Here is an 18,754-nt window from a genome sequence, read left to right as displayed (position 1 = left end):
TATAGTATTATTTACTGTCATCATGGCAAAGATAAAATAAATCAGTTATTAGAAATGAGTTATTAAAACTATTATGTTTAGAAATGTGTTGAAAAAAATCTTTTCTCCGTTAAACAGAAATTGGGGAAAAAAATAATTCAGCTGGGCTAATTATTCTGACTTCCACTGTACATACATATACAATTTAAATAAAAATACTACTAAATCATTAAATAAAATAATTTTTGTCACTTGAAAAAAAATGAATGAAATGTCTACTGAAAGTAAAATGAAATATTAAATAAAAATTTTATATTTTATTACAGCTAATTCATAAAAGAAAACAATATTTATAATTTTCATTTAATAAATGTATAATATTGATATAAAATACTAAGTTAGTCAAACTATTAATAAAAAAACAATTAGAAACTTAAAGTTTGTTTTAAAATAGTTTTTCACTCATTTATTGCTGTGTGGTTTGACACAGGATATTGTTTTCCATGTTTAATAATGGTTTTATTCCTTATGGGATTCGGTACACTAAACACAACACCACAGGATTTCCTTTCGTTTATTTCTGTGGTTTGTTTTGCATTTATTATATGTAGTATTACTGTAGAGGGGTTTCATTTTCTTTTTATTTTATTGCGGGAGGCACTTTAAGTAATATCGTGATGCATGCAAACACATTGTATGTAAATTGTACATTTCTACAAATGTTTTATGTATTGTTTTTAAGTTTGCAGAATATTTTCTTTGTTTTGTCAGTAATATTTGTGAACAGTTGTTCGGGTTTTTTCCTTCTACATTGCACTGCTGTCAGATTCTATTCAGGTCGAATCTCAAACTCCATCAACATACTATTGCAATTTCTATTTTCTCAAACGGCATGCTTTATCTCTGATATCTGATGTTCCTCTCACTCTGGAGGAGTAGCGTTGCTTTTAAAAGTCAAGAACCGAGCTGTCAGAACCAAAGAATAAATATAGCCTGCAGTGTGGCCTAGATGCTCCTTAAAGAACAGAGTCAAGCTTGTGTGTGTCTGTGTGTGTGTGTGTGTGGGGCGGGAGATGGGGGGGTGCGATCATAAATATTTTATTGTTCCAAACATTTTCCAGTTCAGTTTGTCAGACTCATAACTAAAGGCCATTGAAAGTCTCTCCCTTTTTGACCTGCCGAGGCGTTCTTCATGCATCTAAACAAGCTGCTCTTCTCGGCTTTTATTAAATGTGTGTATATATGTTTGGAAATTATTTTCATTTTATTTTATTTTTTTTAGGACATCAACTTAAGGACAATGGAAATTAGATATTCCATTGTCTACTAGGGGAAATAAAATAAGACCAAGACATTTTTATTTTTTTATTTTATTTTAATTGTATTTTATATTATTTTATATTATATATTTATCTAAATTCGCTTTCATCACTTATTAGTTAACATTATTTTAGTTGTTATGTAAATCATTTTTATTTAAAATGTGCACATATAACTTTTCTTTCCTTTTTCTTTTCTTTTTCTTTTTTGATTTTTTTCGGACATTTTTAAAACATTTTTATATGCATTTAAAATAGCTTTTCTCAGTTTTAGTTACCATTGTTTTAGTTATTATGCAAATAAAAAAAATAAGTATATATAGTTAAAATTTTTTGGTTTAGTTATTTCAGGATATCAAGTTAAACGAAATGGAATTTAGATATTTCATTGGCCACTAGGGAAAATAAAATAAGATTTTATTTTATTTTATTTTATTTTCAGTTAAAATTTAGTTTATTTTTTGTTTCTTTTATACACCCTTTTTAGTCAAAATTATTTTAGCTATTATGCAATTTTTTTATTTAAAATGTATAAAGTATATATACGTTTTTTATTTAAGTTATTTTAGGACATCAAATTAATTAAAATTAAAAATTTTAATTTAATTTTTAAATTAATTAAAATAAAAAATTTTAATTAAAAAATTTAAATTAAAGTTTATTTTATTTTATTTTACATTTAATTTTTATTTTATGTCTTTTGTTTATTTCAAACATATATTCAGCTTTTCTTTATTCTATATATTTCCTATTGTATTCCATATATTCTATTCTATTTTTTATATATATATCCAGCTTATTTGCATTTTAGGACATGAACATTTAGTACATTTCCAAAGCTGAAATAATCCTCATTTTAAGTTATTTTATTTTCAAAGCAAAAGAAAACCATTTACTTTCCTACTGCATTTTACTTTTAGTTAACTGAGGTCAGTGCACTGGCCATACATCCTAAATTACTGTACAGCATCTTTATCAAAAAGCACTAACACTGGATGAATCAACTAATTAATTCATCTATAGCAATAATGTTAGCATAGATTTTAAGATGACATCTCTCTAATATAACTTATCTGAGTCAACGAGCATTCATTAGTCAGTTCATTGAAGCTGATTAGCTGAAAGCTGCAGCCCGGTGAATTTTAATGAAATAAAAACAAAACAGTCAAGCAAAATTATAGGCTGTTCAGGGGTCTGCAATTTTAATGTCTAAATACACGTCTGCTATCTAATATTATTTTCTTTTTTTGCTTTATAGCCACAACACGAAGTCAACAACGTGGTTGGATCCTCGTCTGGTGAAAAAAGCCAAGCCTCCCGAAAAGTGTGAAGATGGAGGTGAATCGCTGCATACACACATTATTACCTGAATATGCAAATCAACTGTATGACATGCATATGAGAGTATATGTTCAGTTGCATGCAGTCAGATGTATCTGATGTGTACGCTTCAACATTCATATACACAACAGAGAAGAAGATTGCGTAAGCTCATCTGAATGCATGTGCTTCCTCTTCGCTTTTCATTGTAATGAACACACACATGAGCACACATAATATCCAATCAAATGTAGACGCTCCTTTTAGGGAGTTTTGATGTCCTGTGCTGTTTGCTCACTGGTGTGTGTGTGCGTGTGTGTGTGTGAAGCTCTCTAGTGCGTGAACAGCTTCTTTTTTCTCCTCATTAGTGTACTTGGGCATAATGTACGTACAGGAGAGAGGATACACACACACACACACACACACACAGCAGCAGTGTGTACTTTTTGAGTGCAAAATTATAAATTTTTATTGTTTATAATTATATTTTTATTATTTTGTAGGATATTACATTATGAAAGTTTAATTAACTTTATTTTTTTATTTTGTTATTGTATTTTATATGGGGCAACTCAGTGGCGCAGTAGGTAGTGCTGTTGCCTCACAGCAAGAAGGTCGCTGGTTCAAGCTTCGGCTGGGTCAGTTGGCATTTCTGTGTGGAGTTTGCATGTTCTCCCTGCGTTTGCATGGGTTTCCTCCGGGTTCTCCGGTTTCTACCACAGTCCAAAGACATGTGCTATAGGTGAATTGGGTAGGCTAAATTCTCCGTAGTGTGTGTGTGAATGAGTGTGAATGGATGTGTCCCAGAGATGGGTTGCAGCTGGAAGTTTACGCATTCTCTGCATAAAACATGTGCTGAATAAGTTGGCGTTTATTTATTTATTTATTTGTTTATTTATTTGTATTTTATTTTATTTATTTTTATTTATTTTTATTTTTTTTATTTATTTATTTATTTTTATTTATTATTTTTTATTATTTTTTATTTTATTTATTTTATTTATTATTTATTTATTTTTATTTATTTATTTATTTATTTATTATTTTTTTATTTTATATATAAGCATAAATGAGTAATCCACTTACAGATAAATGATATACACAATCTAGTTTTACTTGGTCAAAATATTGAGGACACCTTCTTTATACAAATTCTCTAGCCTTGTACTTTCTGCCTATCCTTTGAAAGCAAAGTTTGTTTACATCGGAAAGATCAAAAAATGTGATGTCTTATGAAATGCAGTGCACTGTTGTTAATGATGTTGCATCAGATAGAAGCGTCTGTGTATGTGTTTGTGGATTTGCATTTAATCTCAATCCTCTCATTCCCGGATCATCAGAGCTTCCATACGGATGGGAGGAGATTGATGACCCGCAGTACGGCACATATTATGTAGAGTAAGTGTGATGACATGATCGTATCTGCATGTGTGCTCTGTTTCTAAATGAACATTACAGTATAATTTTTCGCTCTTCAGTCATATTAACCAGAGAACCCAGTTTGAGAATCCAGTCGTAGAGGCCAAGAGGAAACTGGGTCTGGACACTGCAGTGGCGACACAAACCCAACAGAGGGCAGCACCTCCTCCAGGTACATCAACAGTACTCACTTTAAAGAGACAGTTCACTCAAAAGTCAAAATTCTGTTAGTCTTTATTCATTCCCCACTTGTTCAAAACATGGGTTTTCTTTATTCTGTTGACAAACACAACACAATGAAGATATAGAGAGGAAATAAAGACTTCCATAGTATTTTTTGTTCTTAACATTGATGCCAAGTGATAGTTTTCAGTCATTAAAAACCATCATGTCCCTGTCAGAGGTACATTTTGTCAATGTTTACATCTATCTTGGGGATATTCCCCAACAATTTAGTCACTGGTGATGGCATTATAGTTTGTAAGTGTCTGTATTTTATGTTTGGTGTCGGTTTCTTTTGCTTAGATGAATATTTATTGTGGTGAAAATCTATTCGTTCATTTTTGGTATTTTTACTTTGACTTTGCATTTCAGTTTATAATTTTAATTGCACTTAACCTGCAAATTAGAATAGAAACTGTATAAAAAGCATACAAATGTACTGAGAGTATATTGTATACTGCGACCCTATAGCTCCATAGATTATCAAAAACATTTCACTCAGAAATACAACATTTTATTCTACAAATAATTTGGAAAAATGTATTTTTTCTGGCTTTTCGCAGTATTTTTTTTAAAACTATTGAGTCATAAAAAGAGATCCACAAAATCTTGACTCTAATTTGTCAAAGTAAAATGTATATGTATGCTATATATATGTATATATACTAGATGTTGCATAGGCTATTGCTGTCTATTGGAAGGATTGCATTAATAGAGCCGCCATCTTTGTACAGGGTAGCAGATCTTTGAAATGAATGTGGGACCAAGGTAATATGCCATCATATATAAATATATGAGCAATATCACCTGAGTAGCAGTGTGATATTGCTGTATATCGGCACTGGTGGGAGGTGTGCTTTGGCATGAGGCTGCAGGCCGAGTGACTCAGTGTCCCACCAGTTACAATATGCAGCATTATCGCACTGCTACGAGTGTGATATTGTGTTTATACAACAGTTCTACGGCATAATCGTGTATATGAAAACAAAATCAAACACGGAGAGTCTCAAAATCCTTTTGTACAGGGAACTACTTTTTTCTACCATTCATTCACATCTGCAGCTGACGTCAGAACAACAGAAACTGTTGCTACTACACAAACGTCACTTTAGAGTTAGTATTTGAACAATTCTCTAGCGTAATGTCTAAAGTGATGACAAAACAGGTGATTTTGCTCACATTTTAAGATTATAAGGCTGAACAGTATGAAATGCCATCCATCTACAGATATTTTCCAGTATTTCTCTATTGCAGTCGGGAGATAGCAATAATTAACCCAGAAAAAGCCAAAGCAATGCAAACACTATCAGATTACTGTTGTGTTAGCGATAAGGAAAAACGCTAAACACATGCGGGCATTCTTCTTTCTTTCTTTTTACAGAACTAGTCTGCAGTAACGAAAACAATAGACACATTAGAAACAAACATGACCAACCAAAAAGGCACTCAGGGTTATACAAAGAGTGGCCAACACACAATACATACATTCCTGATATGCGAGTCCCATCTCACACTCAATACACTACAATTACTATGGTATAAATACAGCACTACAACATACAAAAGAGAGATATCGACTTAGAAAGTTACTCACCAATTTCATAATGTTTTGATCAGCTGTAGTTTGAAAATTAGCTGATCTTTTCTCCTCTAAGGGCTTATTTTGCAGTCTCTGTCACCATCTTGTGGATGGACAATGTCAACCGTCTTTGCTCTGCTCAATGACAGGCTGATGGATGACGACACGCTGTCTCTCAGAAATGATAAATATTTAAAACAGGTGCTTTCCTTATAAATAAACTGCATAGTTGCATTCTAAACAACTACATTCTCGCCTAAAAACGCGTCAAAGGTACATTATGTTGTCCAACAGCTGCAATATTTGTCAAACTGTAGTGAGTTTACTGATCTGCTGTCACTCAATGTGGGTGGAGTAATAGAGAAAGGTGAGGAGGCTGTACAAGTTCTGATATTGCAGAATATCACACTATCAGCCAATCGGATTTGAGAACCAGACAGAACTGTTGAATATTATATTATATTATATTATATTATATTATATTATATTATATTATATTATATTATATTATATTATGTTATGTTATGTTATGTTATGTTATGTTATATTATACAGTATAATATTATATTATATTATATTATATTATATTATATTATATTATATTATATTATATTATATTATATTATATACTCCTCCCTTTCACTTACAGAGGGAGTGATTCATTTGTTAATGAGTCTCCATTATGAATGATTCGTGTGAACCGTTGATGTCCCTGCGTCTCAATGTGCATACATTGTCGAATGGCTTCTGTCCTGGGAGCACTGTACCAATATGGTGGCAGTATTGAAGCATGCTTTATGGCCTGTATGCGATATCTGTATATATCTATGTGTATGCTATATCTTAGTTATATTACTTTAGCAGACTAATCTAAAGTAATATATTTTATAGCTTACTTTGCCAAGAGCTATTTTCGTAATCTCATTGTATATTCTATGCAGTGACACATTTTTTAAAGAGACAGTATGAGTTTTTTTTTCTTATGTTGAACACAAAAGAAGATACTTTGAAGAATGATCGAAAGATTTCCAACATTTTTCAAAAAAATCTTCTTTTGTGGTCAACACAACAAAGAAACTGCTTGATTTTCACAGAGATGATTTTTGCGTGAACTATACCTTTATTCACTGTAACACAATTACATCACAATGTCATTTAGCAGCTTTTAGCAAGAAAGCGACCTGCCTTTAGCATGAACGCAACAGATTGTCAACACTGTTTAAATGAACAGCAAAGACACTCGGCGTGATGGAGTTTCAAACAAACAGTGTCCTCGCTGTGTGAATGATTGTATGTGTGAGGACAGAAAGATAAGATTAAAGAAATGGTGAGTCATCTGCCATTCTCAATATGATGAATTAAAGATTCTTCCATTACACCGGATGCATTATAGATGTAAAAAACCCAAGGAGGAGAGAGTGCTGTTTTAGGGTGGATAGATGGGGGTATAAATGTTATAGCGATTGCTTCACAGGGTGCATTAACATAAAAGACAACATTAGCATCCATCATGCATTCACACATCGCCTCTCTTTGATCAGCGGCTCTCTGAAACACGCCTTTACATTCATTCGCTATTTCTGGACACACTGACGGTTGTCCATTCAGGCCAGTGAATCCATGTCTACTGTAGTTATCAGTGCAGAGATGACAGGGAAGATGGTGTAACAGATTCTCTATTCGGTCATTAGGGGTTGAAGGAAGGACGAGGGGGAAAGGCATGTTTTCTTTTCATTTAGTGAAACACTCAGTTATCATGGCAGTGGTGTGACCGTAGTGTTGGATAGCTAAGACATATTAATTGGTGCTGGAGGTTCCCTAAAGTGTGTTCATTTTAAAGGTTGATTTTTAACTCATGCAACTCTCTTTTTTTACGCAAGTGTCCTATAATGAGTGGCTAAAGGTGCATTTGTGCATTGGTGTTAGCTGTTGTGCTAAAGTTTGAAAACCCCAAAATATACAAACAATTGTTTTGATCATGTTTATTATCTTGATATTTTTTGTGACTTTCCTACATTGTTACATTATTTAATTTAATTTATTGAATTTTCTTTTCGGCTTAATCCCTTTATTAATCTGGTGTCGCCACAGCGGAATGAACCGCCAACTTATCCAGCACATGTTTTACGCAGCGGATGCCCTTCCAGCTGCAACCCATCACTGGGAAACCCATACACACTCATTCATACACATACACTATGGCCAATTTAGCCTACCCAATTCACCTATACCACATGTCTTTGGACTGTGGGGGAAACCGGTTCACCCGGAGGAAACCCACACGAACACGGGGAGAACATGCAAACTCCTTAGAGAAATGCCAACTGACCCAGCCGAGGCTCGAACCAACGACCTTTTTGCTGTGAGGCAAACATGCTACCCACTGCACCACCGCGTTGCCTTTTATTTTATTTTATTTATTTTTTATTTTGAAAGTGACAAGAAAAGTGAAAAGAAATTAATACTTTTATTGTGAAGAGACAAATTGAATTGATCAAAATTAAAGGCATTTATTAAAAAAATATAAAGCAGCAACTGTTTATTATTATATTATATTATATTATATTATATTATATTATATTATATTATATTATATTATATTATACAATATTTTATTATATTATATATTATTGTATTATATTATATTATATTATACAATATTTTATTATATTATATATTATTATATTATATTATATTATACAGTATTATATTATATTATATTATATTATATTATATTATACAATATTTTATTATATTATATATTATTATATTATATTATACAGTATTATATTATATTATATTACATTATACAGTATAATATTATATTATATTACATTATATTATATTATACATTATTATATTATATTATATTATATTATACAGTATTATATTATATTATACATTATTATATTATATTATATTATATTATATTATATTATATTATATTATATTATACAGTATTATATTATATTATACATTATTATATTATATTATATTATACTATATTATATTATACAGTATTATATTATATTATATTACATTATATTATATTATACATTATTGTATTATATTATATTACATTACATTATATTATATTATACAGTATTATATTATATTATATTAAATTATATTATATTATATGATATTATACAGTATTATATTATATTATATCATATTATATTATATTATGGTGTAATTTTTATTTTATTTTAAAAATGATGAGAAAATAAATTAACACTTTTATTCAGCAAAAAACATTCAAATGATTGAAAAAAAAGTAAAGACAATAATTAAAACATTATTTAAAGCAGCAACTGTTTCACCACTGATACATGTTTCTTGAATAACAAATCAAATTATGAGGATAATTTTTTAATGGATATATTAGAAATATTTAGAATAACTATCACTAAGATCATTTTTACTTTTAATAATGTTATTTTATAGCATTAAATGGAAATATATATATATAAATTATAATGTAAATTATATTGTGTTTTATTTTATTTTGAAAGTGATGAGAAAAGCAAAAATAAATTAATACTATTATTCAGCAAAGACACATTGAAATGATCAAAAATGAAAGTATTTTTAGAAAGATTTAAAGAAAGCTTAATTAGTAAGCCTCATTTAGTAATGTTTCCAGGTAACAGACATGAAAGCCTTGCACTGTAGGTGAAAGATTAATTGGAATAAAAAAAAATATTTTATTCTTTATTTTTTTGTTTTATTTAATTATTATTATTATTATTGTTATTATTATTATTATTATTTATTTTTCATTTTATTTTATTTTATTTTATTTATTTATTTATTTATTTATTTATTTATTTATTTTTCATTTTATTTATTTTTTATTTATTTATTTGTTTTTTATTTTAATTATTTCTTTTTTTATTAAATATTTGATTTAATTTTATTTTACTGCGCTCCAGAGTGGGCAGGACATTTAAACTTTCAAATAATAATTTTTATAGATAGAAAGAAAGCTATTTTTAGTCATGTTTTCTTGTAACATATATGAAAGTCATATGAGCAAAACAAGTCATTAATCGCAATTATTATGTGTCAATCATTAACACAAAATCCATAATCATGACAGGCCTTCACCAATTATTATCTAAACACATGAGTTTGAGTTCAGTGCATTAAACCATTTCGTCCATCGAAAATCCTTTGTATTTTGTGCCTTCTACAGTTTTCACAGCCCATCCGCCTTGATCATTTCTCATCTTATCTCTTCTCTGTCCTGTCAAAATGGCAAAATCAATGTTCTGAGAGCCCTTCCTCCTCATAATAGAGAGATTCTCAGCTGTCATTACAGCACATGCAATCAAAGCACACACATTCTTCTGTCCCAACACACACACAAACACAATCCAAGCTTCTTTTAGCTCAGTGTGACTCTTCTTTTTATTCTTCAGCGATATAATAGCTCATTAAAACAGTGTGATGCTACAGTAGTCGACGTCTGTGGTGATTTGTGATAAACTCTCTCTGACAGTACAGTATTTGATGGCACACAGTTTCCATCCGGCAGAGGAATGTGAGTCAGAGCAGTCATGGGCGGAAAACGCAAACAGTTCCCTTCATACTTTCATTAGTTCAGTGGAACTTTAGCTGGAAAACTCTCCAACCTGGTGATGAGAGAGTTTATGAAGGTTGTCCAGTAATGAGGATGTGAGTGTTATCACTCTCTCAGTCCCTCTGGAGCAGCACGGGATGGCAGTATATTAGAGGAGTAACGATACATCCTGTCCCCTGTACTGGCAGAGAGAGAGAGAGAGAGAGTTGTTAATGGTTATGTTTACCACACCAGATGTTTGGAATGATTTGCTGTTTTAATTAAATGTCACTTTTAGATGGAATGACATTCCGGCACAAAATGCATTAGGGTTTGGTGGAATGTCTGTGGAATCTGTTTACATACACATGGATATTATGGGCGTCGTTCATTCATCTTTAGTTTGTTAGTTAGTTAGTATATCCACCCATCTATCCATCCATCCTTCTATCTCTCTATCTATCATTCTATCTATCATTCTATATATTGTTCTATCATTTTATATATATTGTTCTGTTGTTCTATCTATCATTCTAACGTTCCATCTATCGTTCTAACGCCCTATCTACAGTATCTATTGTTCTAATGTTCCATCTTTCTATTGATCTGTCTATCTATCTATCTATCTATCTATCTATCTATCTATCTATCTATCTATCTATCTATCTATCTGTCTATCTGTCTATCTGTCTGTCTGTCTGTCTGTCTGTCTGTCTGTCTGTCTGTCTGTCTGTCTGTCTGTCTGTCTGTCTGTCTATATATCATTTTATCATTTTATCCATCATTCTGTCTATCATTTTATTGTTCTATTGTTTTAGTGTTCTATATATCGTTCTATCTATCCATTTATCTGTCTATCTATCAATTTATCATTCTACCTGTTGTTCTATCTATCGTTCTATCTTTCATTTTATCATTCTATCTGTCCCTCTATCTATCGTTTTATCGTTCTATACATTGTTCTATCTATCGTTTTGTCTTTACATCTATTGTTCTACCTATCATTTTATTGTACTGCCTATCAATTTATCGTTCTATAAATATAGTCTGTCTGTCTGTCTGTCTGTCTGATTCTTCCTTTGCATATCCATCTATCCATCCATGTCTGTCTGTTCATCTGTCTATTTGCTCTTTCCTCTGATTATTCCCTCCCTTTTTTTCTCTGAAAATATAAAATCTAGATTTCTTAAAATATTTTAGTTGATGTTGCAGAAAATGACCTTGTGAAAGTTGTGACGCAAGGAAAGCAATACTGGAAACAAAAATGAATCATCTCATCCATTTCCTCCTTTCTTTCCACAAATTTAGAGAACGCTGACTGACTGAGGATTTGAGCATCTGTTTAATTTATGATCACTTTAAGATTTAATTCCTACAACCACAGTACATTTCAACATTTGGGTACAAACAGGCCAGCCTCTGCCAAAATACATTTTATTTAGCCAAAGTTTCTAATCCCATTACCTATTTTGGTATGCATTTTTAAATAGTATTTTAATATTTATTGCTAAAGTACAAAAGTGTACCTTACAGTTACTAATGTCCAAAAGCTACCACCCCAGTGACAGATTTTGTACCTTTATTTGTGAGAGTGTAGGGTGGGGCCATATAATAAGCATTTATTTTGCTGTAAAAAACACATTTCGCCTATGGAGAGTCCCTGTTAACCACCAATACCAATGTCTGCATCTGTGTGTGTGGACTTCACACATTATTTATGGACCTGTCATCCACTTTGAAAACATGTTTATTAGCAGGCGTTTGATGTGGTGCAGTCAGTCATTGCAAATCCTGCACACGTCCCCTAAATCAATGTCTGCCTGTGTTCAGTTTTGTCTTTGTGCATATTTAATGTGACGTTACCACAGATGTTGTTCGTCTCCTAGGTGGAGCGGCTGGTACACCCGGATTCACTCGGGACCCGACTCAGCTGAAGGGGGAGCTTTATCACACGGCTCTCAGGAAGAGCCAGCAGGGCTTTGGCTTCACCATCATTGGAGGAGATCGATCCGATGAGTTCCTGCAGGTGAAGAACGTCCTGTCTGATGGCCCGGCCGCACAGGACAACAAGATGGCCTCTGGTGAGGAATGGCTGGATTGTAAAAAGGGTTTATGGGAACATTCACAGTTCACAAGACAACCTAGGGACAACTTAGTTATAGTTGTCACAGACACATTATGCAGGAATAGAAGTCTGGGTTTTCTCTGCTGTGTTCTTGTTACACGTTACATACATTTACCGTTGTGATAATCGTAATTTTTTCAGAACTGCATGCTAGTTACACCCAAACCCCAATCTTAACCCTAATGGATTCATATGCACATGGTGTGAATTCAAATTACATTTTAATATACAATTATAAAGTATTGAATATACTATAAAAATACAGTTAAAGTCAGAATTATTAGCCCCCCTGTTTATTTTTTCACCAATTTCTGGTTAAAGGAAAGAAGATTTTTTCAACACATTTCTAAACATAATAGTTTTAATAACTCATTTCTAATCACTGATTTATTTTATCTTTGCCATGATGACAGTACATAATATTTGACTATATATTTTTCAAGACATTTCTATACAGCTTAAAGTGACATTTAAAGGCTTAACTAGGTTAATTAGGTTAACTAGGCAGGTTAGGATAATTAGGCAAGTTATTGCATAATGATGGTTTGTTCTGTAGACTATCAAAAAATATATATAGCTTAAAGAGGGCTAATATTTTGTCCTTTAAATGGTGTTTAAAAAATTAAAAACTGCTTTTATTATGTTTTTTTTTCTCTTTCTCTTATGTTTGTACTCTGACATGTTCATTTAGTTCATTTAGTGCATGTGTGTACATGCACACACACATACAAACACACACATACATGCAAACACATGCGCCTGCCAGTACCTAACTGTATTGTTTTTTTGTTTTTTTTTAGCTTTTTCATGTTTTTGTTGTTTTGTTCTCTTTGTATTTGATCCCAATTGAATTACCTCTTGCATATTCTAATTCAACTGTAGTTTTGACTTTAAGCGCCACATATTGTTGTATTTAAAACAAATGGAATCATACAAATTTATTTTTAGTGTAAATTTAGTATTTTTTATGTATTATCAAAATTCTTATTAACATTCTGAATGAGCTTTTTTTATATTATATATTTATTTCAGTTTTTTTATTGTCATTTTATACTTTTTTTACTGTTTATGTTTTGCGCGAAATAGGGAGACATGGTGGCTCAGCGGTTAGCACTGTCACCTCACAGCAAGAAGGTCACTGGTTCGAGTCTCGGCTGGACCAGTTGGCATTTCTGTGTGGAGTTTGCATGTTCTCCCCGTGTTTGCGTGGGTTTCCTCTGGGTGCTCCGATTTCCTCCACAGTCCAAACACATAAGCTATAGGTGAATTGGGTAAAGTAAATTGGCTGTAGTATACGTGTATGATTGTGAGAGTGTATGGGTGTTTCCCTGTGCTCCATTATAGCTGGAAGGGCATCCGCTGCATAAATTATATGCTGGATAAGTTGGCGGTTCATTCTGCTGTGGCGACCCCTGACTAAAAAATAGACTAAGTCAAAGGAAAATGATGATGAGGATGATGATGATGATGATAGTCACGCTAAATAACAGTTAGTCTCCCATTTAACTCCTATGGTAATGCTTACATTTTATTTCAATTAAATCTGATTTTAAAAGTCTTATAGCTCTTTGCTCTTATAGTCTTAATTCTCATTTGAGGAAAAAAATTAGAACAATAGAAATAGAAACACCAGAAAATAATAAGCCATGGCAATAAAAAAGACTTAAATTGGATCATTTCATGAACTTGACCGATTCAAAACACTTATAATGTGTGCACATACTGTAAGTCATATTGGTTTTACTATGTTTTTGTTGCATATCTATACTATACTCTGCATGAAAACACCTCAAATGTTCAAAGAGAAATAATAAAAGTTCAAGACCACATAAGCAATGACAGGATTTAACATTTTGTGAAAATGCTGATGAATCACAAATGGATTTTGTCAGACGTTTCTCCACTCATGATTCATTCATTAATTTTCCTTCAACTTAGTCCCTAAGTTATCATGAGTCGCCACAGCACAATGAACTGCCAACTGTTCTGGCATTTATTTTTTATGCAGCCGATGCCCTTCCAGCCGCAACCCAGAACAGAGAAACACCCATACACACTCATTCACACGCATACACTTATCCAGTATGGCGAATTTCTTTGGACTGTGGTGGAAACCAGATTAACCAGAGGGAGAACATGCAAACTCCACATAGAAATGCCAACTGGACCAGCTGGGACTCGAACCAGCAACCTTTTTACTGTGAGGCAACAGTGCCAACCACTGAGTCACCGTGCTGCCCCCTTTGTAATGATGCTATTCTTCAGTTCCTTTCTCACAGCCAGATGTTCTCTCTTCTCATTTCAGGTGATGTTATTGTGGAAATCAACGGCACTCTTGTCTTGGGAAAGACTCATGCAGATGTAGTCCACATGTTCCAGTGCATTCCAATTAACCAGTACGTGGACATGGTGCTCTGCCGTGGATACTCACTCCCTCCTGATGTGGATGCAGACAACGAGGACCTTCCACCTCCACCTCCACCTCCCACAGGAGAGATCGTCACAGCCGTGCCCCTCATCAACGGCCAGCCACTGCTAGTCAAAGGGGACGCCCTCCACGGCTCTTCCCAGGAGCTCCACTACGTCACCACAGATGCCAGCGGGCGCCCAGTGGTCGCTGCTCTTCCTGCGAGCAGCGCTGCCAACGACCGACCAGAAACCGGGATGCTACAGCCGGAGCTGGTGAGCGTGCCAATCGTGAAGGGACCTGGAGGATTCGGCTTCGCTATTGCCGACTGTCCACTGGGGCAGAAGGTGAAAATGATCCTGGACGAGCAGTGGTGTAGAGGCCTGCTGAAGGGAGATGTGATAAAGGAGATTAACAGGCAGAACGTGCAGACGCTGAGCCACGCACAGGTGGTGGATATACTGAAGGATCTCCCGGTGGGCAGCGAGGTCAATCTGCTGGTGTTAAGAGGAGGTAAGAGGACAGGAGGATATATGGATAATCCTGCTGATGCTTTAGGGTATAAACACGCTCTAGCTGAGCAGAAATCATCAGAAGTTTACATTATTTCATGCTAAGGTGGCTCTTGCAGGAGTTCTAAGAATGCAATTGACATTTATTAGCATTAAGATGTGCATTTCAATCAACAGGATCATGGGATATACACTCACTGGCCACTTTATTAGGTACACCTGTCAAACTGCTCATTAACGCAAATTTCTAATCAGCCAATCACATGGCAGCAACTCAATGCATTTAGGCATGTAGACATGGTCTAGACGATCTGCTGCAGTTCAAACCGAGCATCAGCATGGGGAAGAAAGGTGATTTAAGTGACTTTGAATGTGGCATGGTTATTGGTGCCAGACGGGCTGATCTGAGTATTTCAGAAACTGCTGATCTACTGAGATTTTCATGCACAACCATCTCTAGGGTTTATAAAGAATGGTGCTAAAAAGAAAAAATATCCAGTGAGCGGCAGTACTGTGGATCTAAATGCCTTGTTAATGCCAGAGGTCAAAGGAGAATGGCCAGACTGGTTGGAACTGATAGAAAGGCAACAGCAAATCAAATAACCACTCGTTACAACTGAGGTATGCAGAAGAGCATCTCTGAATGCACAACACGTCCAACATTGAGGCGGATGGGCTACAGCAGCAGAAGATCACATTGGGTGTCACTCCTGTCAGCTAAGAACAGAAAACTGAGGCTGCAGTTCGCACAGGCTCACCAAAATTAGACAATAACAGATTGGAAAAACGTTGCCTGGTCTGATGGGTCTTGATTTCTGCCGTGACATTGGGATGGTAGGGTCAGAATTTGGCGTCAACAACATGAAAGCATGGATCCATCCTGCCTTGTATCAACGGCTCAGGCTGGGGGTGGTGGTGTAATGCTGTAATGTAGCCGACAAATTTGCAGCAACTGCGTGATGCTATCATGTCAATATGGACCAAAATCTCTGAGGAATATTTCCAGTACCTTGTTGAATCTATGCCATGAAGGATTAAGGCAGTTCCGAAGGCAGAAGAGGGTCCAACCTGGTACTAGTAAGGTGTACCTCATAAAGTGGCCAATAAGTGTATGTAGATATAACCACTTACATGTTCATAGTCCCGTGGTTTAAACTATACAGTGTGACACTAAAAACACAAACAGAGACAACAAAAATGTGCTAAAATCAGAAAAGTATTCCTTTGCATTTTTTGAATGGATTTCATTCAGGTTACCAAGGCTATAGATTTACATGGACTCTTTTTGTTTAATTCAGAATGAAATACTTTTGAATGATGAATCCAAACATAGTGTTTACTCTACATGATCTAAATGAAGTGAACTGGTCGATTCTGTATTTATATTTTCAAACATTGTACGTATATAGAATTTCCCAATATTTAAATACGTCCATACTAGCCATGTCGGTTTATTACATTCGGTTTATTTCACAAAAAGTGGATGTAATATTGATCTCAGGAGATTATGGGCATATAGAGCTAAAGTGTTTTTATGCTTAACATATCAAAATCAAGCCAGTGTCTCTTCATGTATCTGGAATTTTAATTTATAAATGTAACAAAATGGTTATATATATATATATATATATATATATATATATATATATATATATATATATATATATATATATATATATATATATATATATATATATATATATATATATATATATATATATATATATATAATATGTGTAATTTTACTACAAAATGAAAAATGAACAATTCTTAAGGTCTTTGCACACTGAAGTCTGAAATTTTCGTACGCGTTTTCATATGCGAAAAATTCATCACGTAAACAAACCTTGCACACTGAGTATTAATTAATCGATTATGAACAAACGCAAAACATTTCGGATTCAGTTCAAGCAGAGATACTTTGTTCTCCTCTCTTCTCCAAAGTAGAAACAGAAAGAGCAATAAGCTATGTATTGTGTTCATTTAATAATAGCCTACATAGAGAGGAAGGAGAGTTCAGCTCATTATGAAAGAGCAGCGCTATGATTATGCCAAAATGCAAAGTTTATTTCAGGAAATCAGTGGCGTTTTGATACATTGCTTGTGATACTTCACCCATTCACATAGGTTAACAAATTTTGAACAGAGACTGGCTGTCTTATAGACATTATAATAGATAGGGGCCACGTTGAGGTGCTGAAGCAATGGACCGAAAACAGACCATGCTTTCTATTATGTCTATGGGCCCTATGTCAAATATATGGACAAACACACACACACCAAACAGCAGCAGGGCAGAGGTGCACCAGTCACTGAAACCAGCATATAGGGGTTCTCAATGGTCCACCAAATTTTGTGCACTTTGCTTGTCATAAAGTTATCTGTAGCTCAAATGATGGCATTCTGTGTTTAGCTTTTCACTTGTACGGTGGCTCTGAATTGTCAAAGCACCTCTCAAATCACTTTTCACTCGAACCCGGTTCGATTTTCTTTATGACGGACGAAAGTTTCGTTGGCAGTCTGCCAAAATGATTCACACAACGTGATGTTGAATTTATTTTTTACTGTGCGAAAATTACAGACGAAATTTTCAGCTTCACTGTGCAATAACCTTTACTAACTGTAGTGAGAAAAATGGAATGAGAAAAGTTGTTTTTTTAAGACGTAAAAAGTTTGACTCTTTAATTTGGTTACATTTACATTAACATGCCAGTCAAAGTAAAAGTGTTTATATAAGAACTTCCAGCAGGGATTTTACAAGAAAGCCTGACAGCCACTATGAGGGTGCGATGAAAATTGGATGAAGTCTTTAGTTTGAAATAAGCAGGAATAAAGTGTTCAACTATTTGGATTTATTGAAGGAGAACAAGATCATCTCAAATTGAAACAAAAAAAGATATTTTGAAGAATGTTGAAAATTATTATTCATTAACATCCATAGTGTAAAAAAGACCAACATTTTTCAAAACCTTAAATTTTTTTTGTTCAACAGCAGACAATCTCATATAGGTGTACAAGTGGAGGGAGAGTAAATGATGATGTAATTTTAATTTTGAATTTCTGTAGGCTGACTAGGAACTTACTAATGCATCTCTCTTACTCCACGAAGACCCAAAACATATCAAGCACATTTATATCTGTGCATTTTATCCAAAAAAACATTGCATTCATGCAATGTATTTTTTCCAGTTTGTGCATGAATTTTGTCATTTATACAACAATAGAGTTTGTTTAAACTTAAAAGTCATGTAAAAGTCATGTTCCACATCTAAAATATAAAACAAATGTTTTGATATATGTATAAGAGT

General features: G+C 33.5%; 1 protein-coding gene across 3 annotated transcripts in view; it reads left to right on the top strand.

Annotated features, from left to right (window-relative positions):
* LOC130231055 (membrane-associated guanylate kinase, WW and PDZ domain-containing protein 3) overlaps positions 1-18,754 on the top strand; it is a 242,811-nt gene that overhangs the window by 195,410 nt on the left and 28,647 nt on the right. For all 3 annotated transcript variants that reach the window (XM_056460441.1, XM_056460440.1, XM_056460442.1), the window contains exons 6-10: positions 2,557-2,636; positions 3,959-4,016; positions 4,097-4,209; positions 12,289-12,483; positions 14,833-15,447. In XM_056460441.1, the coding sequence (XP_056316416.1) occupies positions 2,557-2,636; positions 3,959-4,016; positions 4,097-4,209; positions 12,289-12,483; positions 14,833-15,447 (1,061 nt within the window). The remainder of the gene's footprint in view (positions 1-2,556; positions 2,637-3,958; positions 4,017-4,096; positions 4,210-12,288; positions 12,484-14,832; positions 15,448-18,754) is intronic.

The sequence above is a fragment of the Danio aesculapii genome, chromosome 6 (assembly GCF_903798145.1).
Source record: "Danio aesculapii chromosome 6, fDanAes4.1, whole genome shotgun sequence".
NCBI classification, from domain to species: domain Eukaryota; kingdom Metazoa; phylum Chordata; class Actinopteri; order Cypriniformes; family Danionidae; genus Danio; species Danio aesculapii.
This window is presented reverse-complemented; position numbering and strand designations above follow the sequence as displayed.